We start from the raw sequence: 15685 nt of genomic DNA, 5'->3' as shown, positions 1-15685 counted from the left end.
GTCACTGAGTCGTGTCTGACTCTTTATGACCCCATGGACTGAACTCCGCCAGGCTCCTCTGTCCATGGGATTCTCCACACAAAAATATTGGGGCGGGGGGTTGCCATGCCCTCCTCCAGGGGATCTTCCCAACTCTGGGATCAGACCCAGGTCTCCTGCATTGCAGGCAGATTCTTTACCATCTGAGCCACCAGGGGAGCCCAAGAATACTGGAGTGGGTAACCTAACCCTTCTCCAGAGGATCTTCCTGACCCAGAAATGGAACTGGGGTTTCCTGCATTGCAGGTGGATTCTTTACCAGCTGAGCTACCAGGGAAGCCCATTACTTTTGATAGTGAGCTAATTGTCTAGTTTCTGACTTAGTTGGAAATAGTCTCTCGTCTGTACACATTCAGTAATCTATTCATAAAACACATATTGAAATTCATGAGTTCGCTCCTTTATCTCTAGTTCCAACCCAGTACCAGTTGGGTCACTCTGGTCTTCTGCCTTCCCATATGTGTGAGTCCCTTCTCTGAGAAAGGGAAGCCAGTTCTCCACTATCCATAATGTGTTTACTTATTGGATTCTTTCCTCTTTTTTTTTTTTTTTTTGCAGCCATACAATATGGCACACAGAACCTTACTCCCTGACCAGAGATTGAACCTAAGCCCCCCAGCATGGAAGCTCAGAGTTCTAACCACTGGACCACCAGTAAATTCCCTAGGTTAGTTTCTCTTGAGTGTAACTGGTTCCCTGTCTCAACCACCATTCATTCCCAGTTTGGTGGTGGACACACAGGGCCTTCACCACTGGACCACGAGGGATGTCCCCAACTTTTCATTCTTTTTTAAAATTTATTTTGAATTGGAGGATAATTGCTTTAGAATGTTCTGTTGGTTTCTGCCATACAACAACATGAATCAACCATAAGTATACGTATGTTCCCTCCCTCTTGAAGCTCCCTCCCACCCCCACTCCAACTTTTCTGATTTTATGTATTTATTTTAATTGAAGATAACTGCTTTTCAGAATTTTGTTGTTTTCTTCCAAATATCAACATGAATCAGCCATAAGTATACATATGCCCCCTCCCTCTTGAACCTCCCTCCCAACCCCACCCCAACTTGTAATTTTTATCTTTAGTTTACATTGAATCGGCATCGTCTGTTTGTGGACATTTTGAAATAATTTGACATGATTCTGTCAGCTTACTGTGTAGTTACTAATCTATTTAATCCCTGGAGAAGGAAATGGGCACCCACTCCAGTATTCTTGCCTGGATGATCCCACGGACAGAGGAGGCTGGCAGGCTATAATCCATGGCGTCGCAAAGAGTTGGACACAACTGAGTGACTGAGCACAATCTATTTAACATCTTCATCTCTTCTTGAGAATATTTTTGAAATTTACATGGCCCTAAAAGATCATCCATTTATCCCCAACTTTCTAGTTTTTGGCAATAAACTGAGCAAAGAATTCTGTGAGTAGTTAGGTTCCTCCAGAGCTATCCCCTTCTCTCTTACCACTTCCACGCTTGCTTCTTTCTTCTGCACACTGTGTGATTGTACAGACCTTGGAGTCCACGCTGCTGGTTTTCATTTTCTCTGTGCCAAGTACTGTATTTATGCTCGTAACTACATTTCATTTTTAATTGTCGTTATTTTTTTCCCTGAGCATTTCTAGTTCTGTTTTGATTTTGTTGTCTTACCATTTTGTTTTTTATTGTTGTTTAGTCACTAAGTCAGTTCCGACTCTTTGCAACCCCATGGACGGTAGCCCACCAGGCTCCTCTGTCCGTGGGATTTCCAGGCAAGAATGCCTTGCCCAGGCAAGAATGCTGGAGTGGGCTGCATCATTGCTTATATCTAAAAAGATAATTTTCTTTAATTTCCAATAAGTGCAAAGCTGCAAAAGTCTGCCACCTTTTGTTTGAGAAGGTTAATCAACTAAAATACTCTACAATTTGCTTCATGCTACATTCCTTTTGTATTTTATTATTTGTAAAATGTGGAGGGAGGGTGGGGGAGGAATGAATGGGGAGTTTGGGATTAGCAGATGCAAACTACTGTGCATATGGGATAGATAAATGACAGCCTTGACCTGTATAGCACTGGGAACTATATGCAATATCCTGTGATAAACCATAATAGAAAAGAATAGGAAACATATACATATATATATATGTATCTGAATCACTTTGCTGTACAATAGAAATTAACACAGCATTGTAAATCAACTACACTTCAATAGAATAAATTTCTATAAAATTTTATGTTTCAAAAATGTGTTGAGGGACTTCCCTGGTGGTTCAGTGGCTAAGACTCCGTGGTCCCAATGCCAGGGGCCCAGGTTCAATCCCTGGTCAGAGAACTAGATCCCACATGCACAACTAAAGATCCCAAGTGCAGCGGCTAAGACCTGGAGCAGCCAAATAAATAATTTTTTTGTTTTAAAGAATGTGTTGGAAGAAACTGGAGATCTTGGTCTCCTTGAATTTGCCAGTCGATTTGCTGAGTGCACATCGTCCAGCAGGGGGCAGTCTTGGACTTTGTCTTCGTGCCTCAGCTCGAGCAAATTCCCTCCTGAGAAAGGAAGTTAGAAAGTAAGCCGCTGGCTGGAGGGATTTTTGTTGGATGAGTCAGTGTATCTATTTTTCCAGGAGATGCAAAATTAAGTCCCCACGGTAGCAAAGCAGGTATAAAAATGACTGCAGGAGGCCTGGGGTAGGAAGAACAACAGGGCAAGTGTACTGACAAATGGTACCTGAACCTTGGCCTGAGCAGGAGAGACCTAGCGCTCGCTGGGAGAATGTGGCAGAATAAAGGCGGACAGCTCTTTGGCAGCCCAGCTGATGTCTGCCACGTGGGAATGCCAGAGAGTCAACGTTTTCAAGAGAAGTTAGCCATTCAGAGTGTTGTGAGATATGTCCAGATGTTAAACTGTGACAGATAAATTTAAAATGTTTTAAAAGCATATGTCAACCCTGAATATTCATTGGAAGGACGGATGCTGAAGCTCCAATACTTTGGCGACCTGATGCGAAGAGCTGAATCACTGGGAAAGACCCTCATGCTGAGAAAGACTGAGGGCAGGACAAGGGGGCAGCAGAGGATGAGATGGTTGGAGCCTCACTGACTCAATGAACATGAGTTTGAGCAAACTCCAGGAGATACTAGGGCACGGGAGACCCGGCTTGCTGCAGTCCATTGGGTCACTGAGTCGGACACGACTTCGTGACTGAACAACAACAAAGGGACTTCCCTGGTGGTCCAGTGGTTAAGAATCTGCCTTGCAATTCAGGGAATTCGAGTTCTATCCCTGATCGGGGAACTTCAATCCCTGGTTGAAGAGTTAAGATCCCACACACACGCTGCAGGGCAACTAAGCCTGCATGCCACAAGGAAAATTCCTGCATTACCCAAGTGTCGCAACTGATGCAGCCAAATCAATAAATAAATGTTAAGAAAATCCTGTATGTAAACTCAATACAATTTATGATCTAGATTGTGGTTTGTTTGTTTGTTTTTGTGAGTAGCCCTGGATTCACTGTACTTATGTAGCATGGGCTTTCAGTTATACTAAATAGTGAAATACTGAATACTTCCACCTGAGGTCAAGGAAAAGACAAGGATATCCTTCACAACCACTTTGATTCAACATTGTAATGAAATTACTAGAGGGTGCAGGGAAAGATGAAAAGAATAAAAGGCCTAGTGATTGGAATGGGAGAAGTAAAACCTCATTGTTTCCAATGGTGAGATAGTGTACAGAGAAAACAAAATATACAAGCAAACTATTGGGATTAGTATGTAATTTAACAGAATAGCTTATCCAAAATCAGTATACAGAAATAATTTGTATGTCCGTATTAACAATAGCAGAAAATTAAATTTAAAGTACAATGCTTAAAAAAAAAAAACCCATAAAACTCCACCGTGTTTCTAAAAGTAAAAAACTAGTAAAATAGTTTCAAGACCTCTACACTGAAAACTGGAAAATATTGCAGAGAGAAATTAAAGAAGCCCTAAAGAAGAGATATATCACACTCAGGAATTAGAATATTCGATATTTTTTAAAAGTCAATACTTCCTCAAGCCCAGGACCATAGTTGCTGAGGGCTTTTCTCTCCTGGACTCATCTCAGTGTTGAGGAGAGGAGTTAGTTCTTCATTTCTGTTACCTTGGTTTTGATTTCTAGCATTTCATTTTGATTCTGTCTTAGAGCTTCCATCTCTCTGCAACATTCCCGTCTGTTTTTGCATGTTGTCTACTTTTTCTTTTAGAACCTTTAACATAGTTGTTTAGTTGCTAAGTCGTGTCCGACTCTTTTGCGACCCCATGAATTGTAGCCCGCTGGGCTCCTCTGTCCATGGGATTTACCAGGCAAGAATACCAGAGTGTGTGGCTTTTCTTCTGTGGAGGATCTTCCATACCCAGGGATGAGTCTCTTGCATTGGCAGGCAGATTCTTTACCACTGAGCCACGAGGGATGTCCCTTAATGCAGTAATCATGGCTATTTTAAATTCCCTGTGTGATAATTCCAACATCTGGGTCATGTCAGAGTCTTGTTATGATTCTTGGTTTGTCTCCTTAGACTGTAGTAGTGGTGCTATTGTAATGCACAATTTTTCAGAGCAGTTTTAGGTTCACAGCAAAACTGAGCAGAAAGTGAGGAGAAAGATCTCAGCTTTAGCTTCCTGGATTTTCCAGTGTCTAGATTTTAGGATGATGCCTTGCTCTGTGATCTCAGTTCTCTGGTCAGTCTAAGAAAAGTAATTGATCCCCCAGTTTTTTCACACTTTTCTCATTGTAGGAATAGAAGTGACAACTTTCAAGCAATTTGAACGTTAGGACTGAAACCAAAAGTCTCTTGCTATGTTATTTGTGTGTGTGTGTGGGTGGGAATATTTTTTATTTTTGTTGGAGGCTGGACCTTGCCCATCTGCACATTGAGAACATGGTTTCCCTAAACTTTGTTGTTGTTCGGTCACCCAGTAATGTCTGACTTTTTGTAACCCCATGGACTGCATCATGGCAGGCTTCCCTGTCCCTCATCATCTCCTGGAGCTTGCTCAAATTCATGTCCATCAAGTTGGTGATGGCATCCAACCATATCGTCCTCTGTCATCCCCTTCTCCTCCTGCCCTCAATCTTTCCCAGCATCAGGGTCTTTTTCAATGTGTCGGCTCTTTGCATCAGGTGGCCAAAGTATTGGAGCTTCAGCTTCAGCATCAGTCCTTCCAATGAATATTCAGGATTGATTGCCTTTAGGATTGACTGGTTTGATCTCCTTGCAGCCCAAGGTATTCTCAAGAGTCGTCTCCAGCACCACAGTTGGAAAGCATCAATTCTTCAGTGTTCAGCCTTCTTTATGATCCAACTCTGACATCCATACATGACTGCTGCTGCTGCTGCTAAGTCGCTTCAGTCGTGTTCGACTCTGTGTGACCCCAGAGGCGGCAGGCCACCAGGCTTTGCCGTCCCCGGGATTCTCCAGGGAAGAATACTGGAGTGAGTTGCCATATCTTTCTCCTTACATGGACTACCGCCTCTTGAAAAAGGAACTAACTTTCTAAGCTTAACCTCTGAAATATGTTGAAAGTGCTAAGTTCACTGTGTCCAGCAGAAGGAGCTCTTGAGCTTCGGTTTCTTCTCCTTTCTCAAGGTGCTGAATCCAGGTGGAGAGAAACACGTCAGCTTGTTAAGATTTTTGTTGGTTGTTTCAGGGCCTCCCGGATCAACCCCCTACATGGATAAGGCAGTTATGGTAAATGAGTGAAGTAGAAATGTGTAAGAAGGACAAGTAGGTACATGTTCTGACAAATGGCACCTGGATTTGGCTTTAGTATTTATGATAATAAGGCCATTAATTTCATCGTGGAGGTTCCACCCTCATGAAGTTAAAAGATGCTTCCTCCTTAGCAGAAAAGCAATGACAAACCTAGGCATCTTATTAAAAAGCAGAAACATCACTTTGCTGACATAGGTCCTGATAGTCAAAGGTATAGTTTTTCTAGTAGTCATGTACGGATGTGAGAGTTGGACCATAAAGAAGGCTGAGCACAAAAAAAAAAAAAAAGAAGAAGAAGGCTGAGCACGGAAGAATTGATACTTTCCAATTGTGGTGCTAGAGAAGACTCTTGAGAGTCCTTTGGAGTGCAAGGAGATCAAACCAGTCAATTCTAAAGGAAATCAGCCCTGAATATTCACTGGAAAGATCGGTGCTGAAGCTAAAGCTCCAGTACTTTGGCCACCTGATATAAAAAGCCCACTCATTGGAAATGATCCTGATGCTGGGAAAGATCAAGGGCAGGAGAAGAAAGGCGCGACAGAGGATGAGATGTTTGGATGCCATCACCGACTCAATGCACGTGAGTTTGAGAAAACTGCGGGAGACAGTGAAAAACAGGGAGGCCTGATGTGCTGCAGTCCATGGGGCCGCAAAGAGTCGGACACGACTTAGTGCCTGAACAACAACAAATAATAAAAAGAAAGAGCCCTGGGCGCGTTCTCTCGATCCCCTGCGGGAAGACACAGTGAAAGGGTGGCTGTCTGCAAGCCAGGAAACGCCTCCTCACCAGGGAACTGAATCAGCCAGCCCCTTGATCTTGGACTTTTCAGCCTCCAGGACTGTGAGAAATAAATTCCTTTTGGTTTAAGCCTCCCAGATTTGGTATTTCATTATGACAGCCTGAACTGACTAAAACACTGGCCCTTATTTCTTTCTACAGCAGATTTCGGTCACTTTTACTGTATATTCATGGGCATCAGAGACAAACACGAACATATGTCAGCATGTTTCCCAGAAGTCCACGGAAAGGTTGTGAGCTGCGAAATTGAAGGCAAGTCTTGTGGGGAGGTGAGGGGCAGTTGGTACTCATAGGTATGGGTGTGCGGGCCTGGCGGTGAGGGGCAAGGTTATGTTAGGCACATGCGAGATCATTCCAGCTCTAGTTGACCTGATGGGGAAAACAAAACAAAGCAGAGTGTTGACTCATTTAACTTGCAGATCTGTGAAGTATACGGGCTTTGGACTTCCTGAGGGCTCAGCGGGTAAAGATACCACCTGCCAGGCAAGGAGACACAGAAGACTCCGGTCTGACCCCTGGGTCAGGAAGATCCTCTGGAGTAGGAAGTGGCAACTCATTGCAGTATTCTTTTTTTCCTTTTAAAACTCTATTTAAAATAAATAAAATTTCTTTATTTTTATTCAAGGATGATTGCTTTACATTATTGGTTTTATTTCTGCCATACATCAACATGAGTCAGCCATAGGTGTACCTATGTCCCCTCCCTCTTGAACCTCCCTCCTACCTCCCACCCCTCCCCACCCCTCTAGGTTGTTCCAGAGCCCCAGTGTGAGCTCCCTGAGTCATACAGCAAATTCCCATTGGCTATCTATTTTGCATATGGTTACTGCACATGCGTCCATGCTACTCTCTCCAGTTCGTCTCACCCTCTCCTTCCTCCCCTGGCCCGTGTCCGTAAATCTGTTCTCTATTTCTGCATCTCCAATGCTGCCCTGTGAATACATTCATATACCCTCCTTCTAGGTTCCATATCTATGTGTTAATATATGACATTTGTTTTCCTCTGTCTGACTTACTTCACTCTGTATAATAGGCTCTAGGTTCATCCACCTCATTAGAACTGACTCAAATGCCTTCCTTTTCATGACTGAGCAGTATTCCGTCATGTATATGTAGTCTTTTGGTTTAAAAAATCCCCTGCACAGAGAAGCCTGGTGGGCTATTGTCCAAAGGGTCGAATACGACTGAGTGACTAAATGCACACACAGAGACACAACGGCTTCAGATACTGAGGGCTTTGGAACTTGGTCAATGTCACCAAGCTCCTTAAAAAAAAAAAAAAAAAAAACACAACAGGGGGTAGGCTTCCCTGGTGGTCCGGTGGTTAAGAATTCCCCTTGCAACGCAAGGCACATGGGTTCGATCTCTGGTCTGGGAAGATTCCACACGAGGAGGAGCAACTAAGCCCATGTGCCACAACTACTGAGTCCCGACTCTCGAGCCTGTGCTGAACCACAAGAGAGAAGCCACAGCAATGAGAAGCCCACACACTGCAATGAAGAGCAGCCCCGCACTCTTCCTTCCCTAGAGATGTTGGCGACTGAGCAGCACCCTGTGGGGCCTTCCTGGGAGAGACCCTCGCCCACACCCTCTGCTCTAGCCCCTCTCTGAAGTACCCAGACAGCAGGCTCTCATCCGTGCGTGCGTGAGTGCTAAGTCACTCGGTCACGTCCAACTCATGGCGACCTGATGGACTGTAGCCCACCAGGTTCCTCTGTCCATGGGATTCTCCAGGCAATACTGGACTGGGTTGCCATTTCCCCCTCCAGGGTGTCTTCCCGGGTTCCTAAGCTTTTTCAGATGCTAAAAACTGCCACCAAAGTGAAGAAATTAACTACTTGAAGATCGGGAGCAAGTAGCCCCCAGACCTTCTGACACCTAAGTATTGATCACCATCAATCAATCAAAGAATTGTGCATGAGCTGATCACACACCCTGGGCAACCCTCCTTCACTTGGCCTTTAAAAATGCTTTGCTGAAACACTTTGTGGATTTCAGGGGTTTTTTTATCAGAAGCCACCTATCTCCTTCCATGGCCCTGCAGCAAACCTTTCTCCCTTCAAACTCTGACACTTGACTGTTCCTCAGACAGGCCAACTTGTTTTCAGTAACAAGGTTACAGGAAAATTTCCTTTTCTGTTCAAAATCATGGTCCTTCTGTCTACAGGTTGTGGCTTCTAGATGCAACTTCCTTCCGGATAAAAACGGATCTTACCTGTGTTCCCACCTCTGACAGATGAATCAGAGCGTGGGGTAAGAGAATGGCATGATCACAGGGTGTTACGGCACTGTGTCCTTGGGCTCTCTAATCAAAGGAAATGGATGAGAGGCCAGAGAAGAAATTCAGGGCAGGCTTTATTGGGACTCCGAGGAGCAGTGAGCTGGTCCCTTAAATGGGATGGGGGTGGGTGGATCAGTGGGTGGGGCCAGAGGCGTGGTTGAGGTGGTCTGCCCATGCCTCTGTGGCGCTGTGTGCAGGGATCGGGCCCAGAACCCTGTTTTTGCTCCCTACACAGCAGAAGGGGCAGTTAGGTTTTGGTCTTTTTGTATCTTATTGCTCATGATTTGCACCAACTGCAGATGCATGGAGTTATTTTTAGTCCCTTATAGCTTCTTTTAGTTTGTCACTCTGGGAGACGTTTGTCCAGGTACAAGCACTGCCATAAAGGGTCCTAGTTCCCAGTCTGTCTCAAGGGCAGGGTCTTGACCTTCCAGCCTAGCGATGCTTCTGCCCTCCCTGCTAATGACCAGGTAACCCCCGAAGGTAGGAGAGGTGGGGTGTGGGGCTGGCCCTGCTCTGCTCTCTGTCCCCCTAGACAGAGCCTGGGAGTGTGCAGAAGCTCTGTGTCCCCAGAGCCTTAGTTGACTGAACAAGTACCAGTGCCAGGTTCTGTCCTAAGCACGTGACATGCATGAACTCATTTAATCCACATTTCTGCTAGTTTCTCTGTTTTTCGGATGAGCAAACTGAGGCACAGAGAGGCGAAGTCACTCTGGAAAAGTTGAACAGCTGGCAGGTGAAGTGGCAGGTGTCTGGGTTCCCAACCGGGCACTCTATGCCCCCAGCTTCTGCATTCCAAACGCCCGGATGCTCAGGTCGGCTTTAACTGCCAACAGCAGGACCAGAATCTGAGCCTGCCTGGGACCAGGGCACTGATGGGGATAGGGACCCAACGCCAAGGGGTCAGGAGGCTCCAGGCTCACGGCGGGGACCGTATCTCAGGGGATCTAGACGCACTTGTCCGTGAGATCTCAGCGTCTCTCCTGGATCAGGGGCAGCCCTCCATCTCCTGGATGCTCAGCCTGGGCTCTCCACACCTGATCATGAATTTGCTCCTGGACGTCCCAGGGGCTCTGATTGCCGGGGAACTAGCCAGGTGACCCTCCACCGGTACCCGGGGTACCTTGGGAAAGAGCGGACAGCGATGGGGCTGTGGGAGTCTCCAGCCTCATTTTAGGCTCATAGTTTGAAGGTGCAAATGGGAGAGATGGGGAAACGAGATTTCTCAGTCAGAAAGCCCCCACCTCGGGTCCATGGTACCTAACTTCCCCTTCCATGGTTCTTAAGAGCTGTCTCTCTGTCACCCTCTGGCTTCCTGTTGGAGCTTCCTCATTCCCTCCCCATATTCGAGACGCTTCGCTCCCCAACAGAGGGATCTGAACCGCCTCTGTGCTGGCGGATGCCGACATGGTGCCCTTGCTGCTGCTGCCCCTGCTGTGGGGGGGTGAGTGGGGGGGGTGGGGGGAAGGGGACATGGCGTGGGGAGGGGCTGAAGCTGCCACTGAGCCTCTGGGTCCCCCAGGGTCCCTGCAGGAGCTTCTGGGGTTTGAGCTCCAAGTGCAGGAATCAGTGGCGGTGCAGGCGTGCATGGATGTCCGCGTGCCCTGCTCCTTCTCCTACCACTGGTATCCCTGGTATCCCTCTGTGGAACCCCTCATCTATTGGTTCCGGGAAGGGGACGGCCCACACAGTGATCCTGTGGCCACCAACGACCCAAAGAGACGAGAGAAGCCAGAGACACGGGGCCGATTCCGCCTCGTCGGGGACCCCAGCAACAATGACTGCTCCCTGAGCATCCAAGAGGCCAGGCTGAGCGACTCAGGAGTCTACTACTTGCGAGTGGAGAGAGGACGTAATGTGAAGTACAGTTACAGAGAGAAGAAGCTGAATTTGCAGGTGACAGGTGTGACAGGAGGCCCAGGAGAGGACCCTGGGGAGTGGGGACCTTCTTATTAGAATAGGAACAGGACATAGGACCACTCCCTGCCCCAGGTCTTGGGGTTTTAGGGTTCAGGAGAGACCCAGGACCGGGGGTGAGCTGTAGCCGTGAGGCACTGGTCCCTCTGAGGGTCCCTGTCTGGGTCCCCACACCCCGGGGGCCAGGCATCTCCCTCTCTTCTCCTCAACCTCAGCAGAGAAACCCAACATCCAGTTTCTGGAGCCTCTGGAGTCTGGCCACCCCACAAAGTTGACCTGCAGCCTGTTGCTAGCCTGTGATGGGCGACACCCTCTCCTGTTCTCCTGGGTGGGAGACGCCCTTCACGGGATGGACCCAGGGACCCTCCACTCCTCGGAACTCACCCTCACCCCGAGGCCCCAGGACCACGGCACCAACCTCACCTGTTGGGTGACACTCCAGGGATCGCAGGTGACCCTGGAGAGAACCATCCGGCTCAACGTCTCCTGTGAGTGTGGAGGGGTGGCAGGGTCCCTGGGGGCTGTGTTGGCAGGAGGCGGGTGGCATCCCACATCCCTTTCCAGATGAGACTGGGGGAATAAAGCTCATCCTCTCAAGTGGCTTCTGGGGTGGCGCACCAATGCCTCCCTGCCTCTCCTGTTTTCCTCTCAGATGCTCCACGGTTGGTGACCACAAGAATATCTCAGGAAAGCTTCACAGGTAGGAAGGATGGTCTCTCCTCTGGGGCTGTGATGGGAGCAGGTCTCTGCCAGCTCAGGGCTCAGAGCTTGGAGATGAGATGGTCCCTCACTCCTCAGCCCCCAGGCTCTGGACCTGTCCTCCTGTCTCCCCAATGTCTCTCATCCATGGACTATTACTTTTGCCTGCTCCCTTTCCTTTTATTCTGTTTAAATTTTTAGTTTTAGCTGCGAGAAAACACACAGAAGATCAAAGTTACCATCTTCACCACTTTTAAGGGTAGATCTCAGGAGGGTGAGATCCACTGACAGTGCTGTGCAACCCATCTGCAGAGCTCTTCCCGACTGGCAGGACTGGAACGCCAAACCCGCCAGACACAGTGTCCCCGTCCCCTCCCACCGTCACAGTGTCTGTGATTTGGACTACTCTAGCTTCTGCTTTTTTTTTTTTTTTCAAGTTTCTGTCTGTCATCAACTCCTATGACAGGAACCCTCCTTCAGCTCTGATGTCATCATCTTTCAGAGGGATTCGTATTCCCATTGCCCACAGCTCCACCCTGGACCCCATTCCAACCTCTCTTTACCTTCCTGGGTGGACTCCTCCCATCCCGAGTCTCCACTTGTTGTCATGCCCGCATCCTGACCACCCCCCCGCCAAGTCCTGTCCCTACTCTGTCCATCCAGAGATGTTCTGCAGGTTTAAACACCTCTTGCTGATGCCTGTCAACTGCACCCTGACCCCACTTAACCCGGCTGTGGTTGGATGGCCCTCTACCCATCTCCCTCTCTCACCAGCTGCACGCATGACTCAGGGACTCTGCAGAGCTTCACTGCTCAAATCACATCCCCCTTTCCATGCTCTTGGCCCCGGAGCCAGCTGCAGTCTCGTCCTGGACCCTGGGCCACTGATCAGCTTCCTCCCTCAGCCTCCCCGCCTCCTGTCTCATGCGCAGTCCAGGCCCCACTTGCCCCAGCAGGGTCCTGTGAGTGTCGGCGCCAACGCTGAAGCTTCCCCTCCTCACAGGCTCCTACTGCTTGCCCGTCACCTTGGCGCAAAGCCCAGCGCTCTCAGCCCTGCTGTCAGGGCTCCAGCACATCTGCCCCTCCCTTGTCTCTCCCACTCTTATCGTGTCTCTGTTGCTCCGGGTCCTCTCTGCCTCGATGCAGACCACGTGCCTTTCTCCCCATCTCCCGGGCTGTTTCTCTCTCTGCACATCTTCCCGTCGGCTTCCCACCCACTTCTCTCCCTTCCATCCTCAGATCAGTTCCCATTTCTTCTGGGAGCCTGAAAAGACCACCAGGACTGTTGACTCATCGGCCTCAGTGAGCTCATCCTTGGTCCTTGTCACCCTGTTGTCTTTCTGCATCCGGAAGTGGGTGGAGCGAGGGTGAGCCAGCCCTTGGCTCCACCCACTCATCTGTGCATCTCTCACCCAGACCTGAATGGCACGTCACTGCCCATCCTGGAGGGCCAGTTCCTGCGCCTGGTCTGTGTGGCCGACAGCAACCCCCCAGCCATGCTGAGCTGGCTCTGGGAGGGAAAACCCCTGAGTCCCTCCCAGCACTCAGCCCCCGGGGTCCTGGAGATACCCCGTGTCGGGGTCGGTGATGGAGGGGAAGTCACCTGCCGAGCTCAGCACCCACTGGGCTCCCAGCAAGTTTCCTTCAGCCTCTCTGTGCAGAGTGAGTTGCAGGACAGGTGCTGGGGGTGGGCAGCCTGGGCAGGTGTGTGCCTTTGGGAGGGCTGGGTCTGGGGACTGAGCTTCACCCCCTCTCCCTTCCCCAGAAGGCCCCCCTCCCTGCAGCTGTAAGACTGAGGAGCAGCAGGGCTCCTGGCCCCTGGTCCTCACCCTGATCAGAGGGGCCCTCATGGGGGCTGGCTTCCTCCTCACCTATGGCCTCACCGGGACCTACTACACCAGGTGAGCACAGGTGGCCCCCTGCGGGGAAGTCTAGGGAATGTTCTCTGGAGTTGCCTGTGGGGCTTGGCGGTCCTGTCCTGCCTGCAGCTAAACTGTGTGACTCTCCAGGGAGTTCCGTGTTGGTCCTGTAGCTAAGATTCCAGGTTTCCCCTGCAGGGGGCAGGGGTTGGATCCCGGGCTGGGGACTAAGATCCCACCTGCCTTGAGGCAGAGCCCAGAATGAATGAAATGGGTCTGCTTCTCTGACCTGAGACTGTGTTGGCTCTGCAGGTGTGGCGGCCAGTAGGGAGCTGGGCTGAGGGGTGTGGCTGAGCCTCGCTCCCTGTCATGAGGAGATTCACCTGAGGATGCAGAGCCCAGAGGACAGATGTGGGGACATCACTGGGTGCTTCTCCCTGGAAACCCTCCAGTCAAACCCTGTTATTTGCATCCATGAGCTTTTATTTGTGGTGATGATTGTGTGACAACAGGAAGAGTCAGTTCCATTGAAAGGAGACTTTCTGACTTACCTCACTTAGTATGAGATTATCCATGTTTTTATATCAATAACTCAGGGTTGGTTTTGCCATGGATTTTGTCTTGACAGTGGTATTTTATGTATGACTGTCCCTCCAGCTATGTATGAACCCTAAAGTACGATGACATTGTATTTGTTTCCATGTTTGGCTCTTTCAACATATCTTTGATATGAATGTTGTGATGAAAATAGGAAGGCTAGCAAGTTTTCCTGGTGGGTATGGAACTGCTTCGTCACAAGTTTGGCATATATTTAGTTCTAGAAGGTACCTTCAAAGGGTTCTCTTGAGTGGTCAAGTGAATTTCCATCCCCCCATCATATTTGAAGGTTCTGAGCTGTTTGTAGCCTCAGCATCACTTGTATTAGCAGTAGGTTCGGTGTTCAGTCCTGCCTTCCACTGTGGCAGTGCCTCCTTACCTTTTTATTTCCTTTATAGCAATGTGATATTGAGCTATTGGAATATCTTCTTTTGTGAAACTCCTGTTTGAGTTTTTGCCCATTTGAAAATAAAAACTGGGCAATGTTTTTCTTATTGAGTTCTTTGTTCTGGGTATGATTTTTAAAATTAAAGTATAATTGATATATAATGTTGTGTTAGTGCCACAGTATAGCAAAGTGATTCAGCTATATATGTATATTTCTCTCAGATTCACTTCCACGATAAGTTATTACAAGATACTGAGTAGAGTTCCCTGTGCTATACAGTCTGTCTTTGTTGGTTACCTAGTTTATACACAGTTGTGTGTATATGTCAATCCCAATCTCCCCATTTATCCCTCCTTCTTTTAAAAGTGTTTATTTTTTAAGAAACAAAGATGTAAACATATATCCAAATAAATATAAAGCCAATATTCGTTTGCTCTCACAACCTGTTCCTGGGAGTGTCTCAAATGTACATGTTTATTGTTATATTTAGGAAATCTTCATGAAATTTCTCCCTTAAAGAATAGTAACATTACAGGTTGTTTCCACACGTGGCTCAAGCCCTTCCTGTGGCTTTGAAAACAAGGCTGTGAAGATTGTTGTTGTTCAGTCTCTCAGTTGTGTCTGAATCTTGGTGAGACCTCATGGACTGCAGCAGGAGGGCCTCCGTGTCCTTCTCTATCTCCTGAGGCCTGCTCAAACTCACGTCCATTGAGTCAGTGATGCCATCCAACCATCTTGTCCTCTGTTGTCCCCTTCTCCTCCAGCCTTGTATCATTCCCAGCATCAAGGTCTTTTTCAGCATCTGGATCTTTTCCAATGAATTAGCTCTTCACATGAGGTGACCAAAGTATTGGAGCTTCAGCTTCAGCATCAGTCCTTCCAATGACTATTCAGGCTTGATTTCCTTTATGATTGCCTTGTTTGATCTCCTTGCAGTCCAAGGGACTCTCAACAGTCTTCTCCAATAGCACAGTTTGAAAGCATCAATTCTTCTGCACTCAGCCCTCTTAATGGTGAAGAAAGAGTGATGGGTCCTGAATTGTGTTTCAGGTAAGGTCTAGCCTAGGGTCCCCAATTATGGGGCAAGGGTCTTCCTTTACCCACTCAGTTTTTCATGGTCTTTTGCCCCAGGGCTGGTCCCACAGACCCTGAGATCCAGGAAGACCCACAGCCCCGTTTGCCATGTTATGAAAACCCTTCTGGGCAAAGGAGCTTTTCACCTTCAGCTTTCTTGCCTGGCTTCCGCCCTCCACCGCATTTGGGTCAGGAAGCTTGTTTTCTGCCCCTAGGGGAACATATTTGAGAAATTTTTTAATATCTTTTCCCGAAAGTCCAGTTTTTCTGCTGTAGGGTGGGTGGCTCCGAATGGATC

At 48.2% G+C, this 15685-nt stretch overlaps 1 protein-coding gene across 3 annotated transcripts; it reads left to right on the top strand.

Annotated features, from left to right (window-relative positions):
* The first annotated feature begins 10195 nt into the window (after window positions 1–10195).
* LOC138419177 (sialic acid-binding Ig-like lectin 14) lies at window positions 10196–14738 on the top strand. 3 transcript variants are annotated; one of them, XM_069551592.1, is made up of 7 exons: window positions 10196–10297; window positions 10376–10756; window positions 10986–11258; window positions 11423–11470; window positions 12886–13131; window positions 13235–13370; window positions 13641–14738. In XM_069551592.1, the coding sequence occupies exons 1-7, from the start codon at window positions 10261–10263 to the stop codon at window positions 13654–13656; spliced, it is 1137 nt and encodes a 378-aa protein (XP_069407693.1). In that variant the 5' UTR covers window positions 10196–10260; the 3' UTR covers window positions 13657–14738. The 3 variants fall into 3 exon arrangements, with proteins under 3 accessions (XP_069407693.1, XP_069407692.1, XP_069407694.1); XM_069551591.1 differs by having other exon boundaries at window positions 10202–10756; XM_069551593.1 differs by lacking the exon at window positions 13235–13370 and having other exon boundaries at window positions 10202–10756; window positions 13641–13765.
* The last annotated feature ends 947 nt before the right edge of the window (window positions 14739–15685 follow it).

This window comes from Ovis canadensis, chromosome 14 (assembly GCF_042477335.2).
Source record: "Ovis canadensis isolate MfBH-ARS-UI-01 breed Bighorn chromosome 14, ARS-UI_OviCan_v2, whole genome shotgun sequence".
Classification (NCBI taxonomy): Eukaryota; Metazoa; Chordata; class Mammalia; order Artiodactyla; family Bovidae; genus Ovis; species Ovis canadensis.
The sequence above is the reverse complement of the archived record's forward strand: the minus strand, read 5'-3'. Positions and strand labels throughout refer to the sequence as shown.